At 45.5% G+C, this 10,355-nt stretch overlaps 2 protein-coding genes across 8 annotated transcripts in view; one reads left to right on the top strand and one right to left on the bottom strand.

Moving 5' to 3' along the window:
* Positions 1-43: 43 nt before the first annotated feature.
* MBD4 (methyl-CpG binding domain 4, DNA glycosylase) lies at positions 44-5,205 on the bottom strand. 4 transcript variants are annotated; one of them, XR_012777445.1, is made up of 8 exons: positions 5,136-5,205; positions 4,716-4,901; positions 3,501-4,348; positions 2,885-2,959; positions 2,105-2,239; positions 1,709-1,858; positions 962-1,166; positions 44-301 (listed from the first exon to the last, which is right to left on the bottom strand). XR_012777445.1 is itself a non-coding variant. In XM_075513978.1 (8 exons), exons 1-8 carry the CDS (start codon positions 5,168-5,170, stop codon positions 224-226), a joined length of 1,611 nt encoding a protein of 536 aa, XP_075370093.1. In that variant the 5' UTR covers positions 5,171-5,205; the 3' UTR covers positions 44-223. The 4 variants fall into 4 exon arrangements, 3 of the variants coding, with proteins under 3 accessions (XP_075370093.1, XP_075370095.1, XP_075370094.1); XM_075513978.1 differs by having other exon boundaries at positions 962-1,065; XM_075513980.1 differs by having other exon boundaries at positions 962-1,065; positions 3,594-4,348.
* A 204-nt stretch (positions 5,206-5,409) lies between these two features.
* IFT122 (intraflagellar transport 122) overlaps positions 5,410-10,355 on the top strand; it is a 33,926-nt gene continuing 28,980 nt past the window's right edge. For 2 of the 4 annotated variants that reach the window (XM_075513839.1, XM_075513838.1), the window contains exons 1-4: positions 7,294-7,355; positions 8,215-8,293; positions 9,096-9,172; positions 9,615-9,681. In XM_075513839.1, the coding sequence (XP_075369954.1) occupies positions 9,101-9,172; positions 9,615-9,681 (139 nt within the window). In that variant the 5' untranslated portion in view covers positions 7,294-7,355; positions 8,215-8,293; positions 9,096-9,100. Of the gene's footprint in view, positions 5,500-6,005; positions 6,126-6,240; positions 6,308-7,270; positions 7,356-8,214; positions 8,294-9,095; positions 9,173-9,614; positions 9,682-10,355 lie in introns of those variants that run through there. The other 2 variants (XM_075513837.1, XM_075513836.1) reach the window with 2 other exon arrangements.

Here is a 10,355-nt window from a genome sequence, read left to right as displayed (position 1 = left end):
CTGCGGGGCTGGCCTGCGCAGCCCTGAGCCAACAGACGCTGCAAAAATGGGGACAGTTTATTAAAGAACACGGATTTACACATTTCGTTACAGCGATGGCCTGAGCCGGGTGTGTCACACGTATTTAAATTAAGAACTTGATCAGAACGACACTTTAAAGACATCCGCTGTGCAGAGAGCACGTCGGCGAGGACTGGGAGACGGGCTGCACTCACGGCTTTTTTCAGCCTATGCTCAGTCTCTCCCGGTTCTCCCAGAGCCAGGCGTGGTACACGTTTAACTTGTGGTCCTGCGGCTGCACCTAAAAGATCGTGAAAGCGTTTAACGTTTTCTAAAACACCTTCCCTCACAACACCTCGCCACTCTGACGGATCTCCCCTCCCAGCCCAGGGCCTCTCTGTACCTCGCAGGGAGGAGCAAATGGCCGTGCCTCCGCCCATGTAAACCAAGGAATACAGCACCTGGTCAGCCCCAAAACCACCCACCCCCTCGTGAATCGGGAGGGGGGTCCTACGCCAGAGAGCAAAACGGCCCCTCGACCGCCCCTCGCAGCCACCTGCCACGAGAGGACCCCAGCACGGCAAAGGCCCCACCAACACCGATCTCGGGGGGGATACCAGGATCTGGCTGGCAGGAAACATAGGGAACCTGGTTCTTAACTGGAGCAGGGAAGAGACTCTCACCCCCACTTCAAGGAAATAAGAAAAAGAACACAGTGAAAGTGGAAAATTACGGGGGGGGGAGGGGGGAGGATCAAGGTTACACAAGTCCTCATTTACAGGTTCAGACTTGTAAAAGGTACGTTCTGGGAGTTCAACCTACTGGAGATAGAAAAATTGCTATCTTTTTGTTTTAATCCAAGGGAGTCCATAGGTATGAGCCCAGCAACACCAAAGGACAGAGCCCCACTGCCAGCAGCACCCTCTGGCCCAAACCCTGGCAGCACAGCCGCACCACCCACCTCCTTCCATTCGTTGACACAGAAGATTCTGTAGGAGTCGTTCCCGTACTTCCCGATGCCATGCAGCTCGATGGGGTACTTCCACTGCTTGCTCAGGTACTCATCTGCAACGTACGGTCACAGACTTCACTGCCTGCAGGCAGGCAGGTCGCAGAAAGCAACTCTGGACAAAATCCTGATTCTCTGCTGTTGTAACACGTCTCCACTTTGGAACATTTTAGATGAAAAACACAAGTTTGAGCTATTTCCTGGTGAAAGGAGGCGATGAATCCCTATGCGGTATATCTTAAACACCTTTTAAACAAACCACTGAAGGTGAGTTTTAATTAAATCTCTCTCCTCAGAACCCAGGGAGGAATGCTTTTATTCTAAGTATAGAAAATATCAGAATCATAGAAAAATTCTGGCTGGAAGGGCCTTCTGGAGGTCACCTGATGCAAAACAGAGCAGAGCCACCTTATCACAGTGCTGCAAAACACTGGATCAGTCTTGCAGGTGTTGCTATCTCTTCCCACTCAACAAAGTCTCCCGGACAAAGGTCTCTTGCAGAACTCATTATGTATGTTATTTCACTCTCAGTTAAGACAACAGGATCAGCAGCTTTGCATACGTAAGACCAACATATCCCAAAGCTGCGTAAAATAAACCACCACCAATATTTGCCAAACAGAAGGCAAAGTCACAGAGCGCCGTTTGCCTTGCTAGTATAATTTAGACCATTCCACAGACATGTTCAGGAAAACCTACCTGAGAACTTGATGATAGTTTTTGCTCTGAGCTCATAGAGGCCGAGAGGTTTGAGCAGCTCTGACATTTCTTTCCAGTCTGCAGTCCTGGTTATTTCAGGAGAAGGATACTTCTTAAAGAACTCCCAGAGCACAGGAATTGCCATTTTACCTAGTGAAAGAAATCATCATGAACAGAAGACCGTGCAGGTAATTATCTTTTTGGATTATCTATGTATGCTTTTTGAAGTGAGCTTTTTCTGAGGCACAAGTTACAAATTAAAGACTTTTTCTTTACACTGACACAAGTTAATATACATTTATTCTTTCATTAATGCCATTAAAAAATGGCAGCTGTTCTGACCCTATAACACCACCCCAACATTTATACAACATGAAACTGTATTACTCTATTTACCTGAAGTTTTATTGAGAAATATGGTTGCAATGAGAAGTTTCCACGGATCGTGGAAAAGTGTTTCTTGGACCAAATTAAAAGGAGAACGTGGAGGAGTCCATTTTCTGAAGGCCTTCCTTCTAGGTGGGCTGGGAGCTGTACACAGAGGCAATACACGAAAATTTATTGGGAAGTAAAGGATGGATTTACCTATTTAAATAAAAATAATTTAAAAAACCGAAGATCTGTTGAAGCAGATTCATCTTTGTGGGGGCACTGTATGTGGAGGGAGCAATGGCAATTCACACAGAAATTTCACAGAACCGCAGGAGACTATGCGTCCCCTGGCACAGACTGCAATAAGAGTCAAGGCTGCCTGCATGTGCCCCCGTGTTCCATGTCACATACGTTTTCTGAGGAGAGGCTCTCCCCAGCTGCCGCCACGCTCCTGTGTAAGCGCGGAGCAGCAGCCGCAGGGTACAGGGCTTCCCCCCGACAGAGGAAACACCTCAGCAGTCTGAAGAGAACTTCCCCAAAGCCCGTTCACCCCATCGCCTCACAGTTGCTGAAAGAGCTGCTGAGGCATTTGATACCAGCCTTAATGGTTGTTTGCAAGACACAAACCACCAAGGTTTAACATGGGACACGGTCAGCACTAGTGCGGTAAGCCGAGCTCTCTGATGTCACCTAAGCATGGCCAGCCTAAAACTGGAAGAAATTTTCCATAACATCACTTGATCTTGAGCCATCCTATTCCTCCCCCCATAAAAAAGGATTTATTTCCCTAAAAGAATATTATACCTTCTTTACTGTATTTACTTGAAAAATACGGACTCGTTTTCCTCCTATCCACTTGTGTTCGTGGGATAGACTCTTCTGTAAAGAAGTAATACTTTAGCATTAAAAAAGAAAAAAATACAAGTATTTTGCTGTCACGTTTCATACACCATTTCGACTTTATGTTGTGATGGAAATACAAGGATTTCTTGTAGGTGTAGAGAACATAAATGTGCTTTAGATTAACTCCAGTAGTCCTCTGTATTTCAACTCTATGAAAAATCTTCAGAAGATAAACTGTTACTTTGTCACAGTCTGAGGAAAGAGATTCTAGCACATGAAACAAGCTAAAACTAGCCTTTTTTATGAATCAAACTGACCAACTGTGCAACACCATTAAAAGAGTTAGTGCAGGGAAGGTAATGAACGTTATTATGTTATGCTATACAGCTAAAGAGATCAGTAGAGTAAGTTCCAGTTGTGAATAAATCTGCATTAAGTTAAATGCTGTTGGATAAAGAAATGAGACAGATTCAGATGTCAAAGCAGCTTGACCTGAAACAGAATACTTTGCTCGTATAGTCAGGAGAACCCCCGGCAGAATGTTAGGATAATATTCTGCTCAAAACCACACAAATACCTGGCGGCATTTTAACTGCTGTGAAGCTTTTCTTGTTACATGGCTGCAAGACGTTAGCATCCGTTTCAGTGTCAGATTTAAAATCCTGGTTACCTGGATTCCCTCGATCTGTCTCTTTCCCTATTTGCAATCCATTGGTTTTCTCCTCAGATTTTGCAGAAGATGCATCATTAGAACCTGTCTCCACACATTCCTCCTCCGCTAGGCTCTCCAACTTCCTTTGTGAGCAAGCCGTCACCGACCTCAGCTGCATGTCTGACCGTGACCGGGAAATTCTTAATAGAGTTTTTCCTGCATCCATAAGGTCTGCATTCTGATCACCTACGCCCCAACTATCAGCAACACGCACATCTGTCTTTCTACACAATTTCTTCTTTTGGATGCACTCAGTTTCCTGTTTGTTACATACTCTTCTCTGTCTTTTGTTTTGGGTATTATCTCGATTCCTCTTTTCTGAGCTCTTTCCAGTTTTCTTATTCTGAGCACTTTTTCCACCTGCCCCCTTTTTTTTGGTCGTCAAACAGTCCTCTGGGCTTATGCCTTTCACGATCAAATCTTTGCTTTCCTGAGTGGATGTAACATCTTCCAGGTGTTCGTTTCCAGTCTGAATGTTCTGAATTCTATCCTCTTCACCATTTTGTGTACCGAGGCCTTCTGCTTGACTGTGACAATCCTCATTCTCTAAAACAGTTCTTGCAGCTTTTGTGCTGTATCTTTTCACCCTCGAATGGATACTCCTCTGATAAGGAGCTGTAAAATCAAAATCTTCTGCTTTTAGCGTCATCTCTCCCGTTTTCCGAAAATATTCCACAAGTCCACTTTTCGATCTTATCTTATTTCCTTCAGGACTGTGATATGAAAGAAAAGTAAATTAGTGATGACTTCTTCATTCGCTCGCTCTTCACTTAAAAAACTGTTCTAGTGTTTAAAAAAACGAACGACAAAAATAGTTGACAGGGTGATGTCTGGACAAGTTTCTGTGCCTTGACAAAAAAAGGTTTACACAAAGAGCTGACAGACAATCCTGCACGTATTATGCACTTCACCTCATGAACTCCACGTACAGCATGCACATCGGTTTACGTGCGAGTGCAAGCCGGTACTACCGGGAGGGAGAAAGTGCTCTGCCCGCGGGCGGGTGGCGCTCGGCCCGTCCCGTACCTTCCAAGGGCTTCCCCGGGCCAGCCCGCCGGCTCCGCTGCGCCCCGGCCTCACCTGACAAAGTACACGTCGATCCTCCCTGCCGTCCTGCCCGACTGCCTCCGCTTGGTCACCTTCTGCCAGCCGCCGGGGACGGCGCTGGGCCCGGCCGGTTTCCTCGCAAGCCCCCTCTCCGCCGCGGCACCGGTGCCCCCGGGGCCGGGACGCTCCGCCGCCTCGTCTCGGCTGCCGCCCGGGAGGCTGCACGGGGAAAGAGACGCCCGGGTGGGGCCCTGCTCCGAGCCGGGGGCTCCACGGCGGGGCGGGCCGAGCCCAGGCCAGGGCCCGGACCCCCACACGGGGGACCCCCAGCCTCAGGCCCGCCACCGCCCCGCGGGCGCCACCTGCCGCCATCGCCCCCGCCCCGCTGACGAGCCCTGCGCTTCATCCCCGCACCGCTCCGCCGCCATGCCGCCCCTCGCCACAGACGCCTACCTGCCAGCCGCCCGCGCCGCTGCCGGCGCCGCCATCCCGGGCGCCTCGATCACGTGACGCCCGGCGGCACCGCCCCCTGTGTGTGCGCGCGCGCGCCCCGCCGCCGCTCCCGCGTCCTGTCGTGCGCAAGCGCATCCCGGCCCCGCTGGCGGGCGCCCCCTGCCGTGGTGGCGGGCCGGCAGGCCACCCCCAGGCCCCCAGGCGCATGCGCGTTGCCCGTGGCGCCGGCGGGGCGGGTGTAAACAAGCGCTCGGCGGCGGCGCTGAGGCGGGACGGGCTGCGGGGCCGCGCTGCGGGCGGCCTGGTCCGGCTCGGCCCGGGGGATGCGGGCCGCGCTCACCTGGCGCGACAAGGCTGAGCAGTGGTGAGCGGCCCTGGGGGAGAGCCGGGCCGCCACGGCCCGCTCCGCAGTGAGGCGGCCGGGGGCGCGCGGCCTGTGGAGGCCTGGCCATCGGGACACCCCGGAGAGCGGTGCCGGGCACGGCGGAGGCGCCTCCCCGCGGCTGGGTGGGCGGCTGGTGTGGGGGCGGTGTCCCGGGGCAGCTTGTTCAGGCCGCGCTGGGCTCGCCGGCACCGCCCGTGTCCCCGCCGCATGGCACGTAGGCTGCGGGAGGGAGCCCTGGGCTGAGCGTCCTTTCTCTAGCCAGCTGTTCTCCTTCCCCTGGGCAGGCCAGCTGCGGGCAGGAGCAGCTGGATTCCTGTGGCCTCTTGGTCGATACCGATGGTCCAGTATCGCAGAGTCTTTTGGGGGCTTGTTTTTGCTGTTTTCACTTTACATTTAGCCAAAGGCCAGCAGCCTGCGTCTGTGTTGTGTGGTTCTGCCTCCAAGGGTACCGGCTGCGGGCTTCTTCCAAACCTCCCATCCGCGTATGTTCAGGCCTGGAGCCTGGATGGTGGCCAGTGCTTGGGCTTCTTCCTGAGCATGGGGAGACGATCACAGAGGGTTCTTTTTGTCTGGGGAATTTTCTCAGGAATCAGATATACTCTCAAGTATGCAATTAACAATTTTTGTTATGTGGCATATTTGGTGTTAAAGGAAATATATTTTCTGACTACTAATATGGGGTTTTCTTGGGGTTTTTTTTTGTTTGTTTTTTTTCTTTAGTATTTATGATCTTGCATTCAAACCGGATGGGACTCAATTGATAATTGCTGCTGGAAATAGACTGCTGGTAGGGAAACTTTTTTTTTTCCTCTTGCGTTTACAGCTGTATGAATATGATTTCTTCCACATTAACTTATGAATATAACCTATCAAAAATCCTCTTATCTCTACTAGTCCAGCCTCATATCTACATACATATTAATGTAGGCTAACTGTAAGTGTTTTGAAGCTTTTGAATGTTTCTTACCAAGTTTTAAGCTCTATTTCCAAAAGTAATGAGATTTAAGTTACTTGCGTCATCTCGTCCTCTTGCACCTCACCCGGTGGTTTGAAATCCATTAACCTGCATCCAAACTTAGCACAGTAGCACTGTATACAAATACTTCATTGTTAGAAGTTTCATGCAAATCTCTGTGAAAAGGGGAGAGAAACTCACATTGATGTCCCTACTTTGTGAGAAGCTTCAACTGTAACTTTTTGCAGTTCCCTTCATGTGCTTACCTGCTGCTAACCCATCAGCAAGAGCAGCTCAGTACCATACTTCTCATGGTTCCTGCAAAGCTTTCAGATAGGGCAAGTGTAGAAACTGCAGGGAGGGATGGATGGATGGCACGATTATAGAGATGTAGCTCAGAACTGTAGGACAGCAGGCTTTATTATTTTCAGTGCTCACAGAATGGTATATTTAGTGATGGGCTTTTCCAGTAATTTATTATGTTTAAACATCTAATGCGGGGAAAGAAGTAAAACAAGTTGGCCAAATGAGGTGTTTGGAAATTTTTTGTGCATGTAATTTTCTAATACTGAGTCTTCTTTCATTCCGAGAAGTATTAAGTTAGGAAAAGCTGCTTCTACACTTTAAAATGTTTTGTCTTGCATGGACTGTATGCTATGCAAAAGAGCAAACACAAAAGAAAGTGTATAATTTTGTTGGCCTTCAGTAATTTTATATCCTAGTCCTCACTGGAAGGTTTTTATGTATGTTTTTTTAATTTGTATGTTTGTTTTTGTTTTCCCCCTGTTTTAATAGGTATATGATACTTCTGATGGAACCTTAATTCAGCCTTTGAAAGGACACAAGGACACTGTATACTGTGTGGCTTATGCTAAAGATGGTAAATATCACTTTGCAGGGGCTTTCTTAGTCTGGTTTGTAAAGTGCCTATCTTCCATTTCTTATTGCCAATTGATAAATAGAGAAATCAGGGTTGTTTCAGTAACAGTATTTTGAACATGTGTGTGAGTGCTGGTGGTTTGTTTGTTTTTTTTAATGGAGAGTTTGAACTGCCATACAAATGCTATGTGCAGAAGTACCGTATTTTTACATGTAAGGCTACCTGTTAGCCCAAGAACTGTAGTCCCTGCTTCCCCTCCACTTCTACTTCAGTGATGGTTAAGTTTACATTTGTGGGGTGATGTGAGGAGAAGGCTTCCCCCAGTGATCCCTCTTTCTAATACTCCACTTGCCTCTGATTTTTATTCCTGTAGTTCTTCTATCCCAAAGCTTCCTGATCTTCTGATCCTTCATGCATTACCATGCACACTACAGGCCTTATTCTGCTTCCAATTCTTTCGTTGCCTCTGATTCTCATTCTCTTAGGACTTTACTGTGGGGACTCAAAGGACTTCCTCTCGAATACTACTGTTTAAGTTATAGGGGATACCTGTGAAAATGTACCATTTTTCCCTTGACACTGTTAACACAAATCTCCAACCTGTGACTGACAGTGTTGGAAAGAGTGGCTACTTGCTTGCATGGCCGGGCTTTAGTGAGGCACTCTCTGTGGGAATAACAAAGTCATTAGAGTTTCACGTAGTTGGAGAAGCGCAGTCACATCAAGACACTTGCAGTGTTAGCCCCTTTATTACTTGAGCCTTGTCAAGTTCAAGAACTTCTTGCTCTCTCTTTGATTGAGTATTTGGAGTTAAAGTGATTCTTGTATGTGTGGGATTTAAATTATATTTAATTCCTAGGCAAACGTTTCGCATCTGGCTCGGCTGATAAAAGTGTGATAATTTGGACTTCAAAGTTAGAAGGAATTCTGAAATACACGTAAGTGATGCTGTTCAATTCTGTGCGTCTCAAAAACGGACTTTGATTATGCACTTCTGCTGTCAAAGAGTACGTGCTGTTAGATTTGGAAGAAGGTTGACTAAGGTCAGAGGAAATTCTAGTGAGTGGGTAATAGGAGAGGGAAGAAGAAAAGAACAGTCAAAGTATCTGAATGAGGCAGAAAAGCAATTAAAGCCATAAAAGAGGGTGGGAAGTCTAGATAAATCTGTGAATTTAGAAGGCTAGCAGAGAACTGGGGAAACTGTGTAGATCAAAATAAAATGAAACATGATATGACTCTGATCTTGTATAATAAAATTAATATAATTCTAGTTCAAAGACCAAACTAAAGATAAGGTTTGGTACTTTTGGTATATTTCCATCTTTCTTCTGGCTTTGTTTTTATGTCATCTCTCTTAAGCAACATCTTCAAATTCTGTTTCTGAATGTGTGTGTACATTTATTACTAGTTAGTGAGCACAAGCTAGTGTAGTACTAGGAGCATACACAAGCATACTTCTTTTAGAATTTGGATATAACCTTTAATCATATTTCACAAACCACCATATACGTACATTTTTAGCTAATCTTCATGAAATACAGTTAATCCTGCCACTTAGAGACAATTTTTTTTAAGGTTTATTACTGATTTAGTTTACAGTAATTGCAGATTAATTTGATGTACTATAAACTGATTAAATTATTTCTCACATCTGGTAAACCTTTCAGCTATCTTGCTGAAAGTCAGAAAAGGAGGCATTTAAGAATGATTTATTGAAATATGATTGTAACTTCATTCCAGGCATAATGACTCTATACAGTGTGTTTCATACAATCCTCTTACTCATCAGTTGGCATCCTGCTCTTCCAGTGATTTTGGTATGTCGTCTTCCTCTAACTTTTCCATTAAGCCAGTAAATTCTATTAAAGTTGTATAGGTAAGCTAACTACAGATAGGTACAGTTCTTTTGAACCCAGAAGAGATGAGATCTAAAGCTACCTAAAGTTAAGTAACATTAGATACTTATTTAAATCACTTAAACTCAGTTGGAAAGGACTATGTAATGAGGTGCCATGGGGTAAAATGTACTACTTTGTTACTATGATTTTGTTGCAGAGAGACCCTCTGTATTATTTAGATGGAATTTTTTTTTCCCATTTACTGATGAATAATATGTATTTAAATGTCCTTCTAGCAGTGGATGAGACTTTGATCCCTCTGAAGTCCCAACTGAGTTTTCTGACAAGCTTAGTTTCTAATCTGAACACTGGTAAATGCTTACTTGTAATTTACTTTGGCTTTTTGTTTGCTTTAATCAAGGCTTGTGGTCTCCTGAACAGAAGTCAGTCTCTAAACATAAAACTAGCAGTAAGATTACTTGCTGTAGGTAAGTTTTAAGGATTAACTGTGTCATTTAAGTTAGTTTCAATACAAGCAATTCAAAATAATATGCAAGCTTAAAGAAAAAAAATCAAGTAAAATAGTCCAATGTACGCAGAGACAGTACCTAGTAGTATGAGATAGGCTCTCCTACCTTGCTGTTCAGTAGCATTGAGTACTTCCTGCTGCTTTGCCATTCTCATCATTAAAATACCTGAGTAGCATTTATAATGCTCCAGTAGGAATATGACTCCTTTATCAAAGCTGATTTGTTCTTTCTTGTGTAGTCTTCTCAGAGAGAGCTTTTTTCTTTTTTTTTTCTTTTTTTTTTTTAATAGCAAAGGGGTTTGGTTTTTATTTGGTACTGTTTATAACTGAATTCTTCTGAAAGTGTCAGAGAGGTGTTCTGGTCTTGAGTGTGTCTTAACTTCTCTCCCTCTCTGTTTAGCCATCTTGTGCAATAACAATAAAATGAGGAAAAATAACTATACTTTTTGTTTGTAGAGCTGTTCGTCTTCTGTGTTGTTGGTATTTTCAGTAGAAGGAGATATTACCATTATGGGGAACCTGAAGCAAGGGTACCTTAATTTGTGTGAAGTCATCCATCTAACTACAGTAGAGACAAGAATAGAAACCACGTCTCCTGTGTCCCAGCACCATGCAGCTTTATCTGATCAGTGT

The sequence above is a fragment of the Mycteria americana genome, chromosome 11 (assembly GCF_035582795.1).
Source record: "Mycteria americana isolate JAX WOST 10 ecotype Jacksonville Zoo and Gardens chromosome 11, USCA_MyAme_1.0, whole genome shotgun sequence".
Taxonomy (NCBI): Eukaryota; Metazoa; Chordata; class Aves; order Ciconiiformes; family Ciconiidae; genus Mycteria; species Mycteria americana.
Note: the sequence above shows the minus strand (reverse complement) of the source record. Positions and strands in the feature narration are given on the sequence as shown.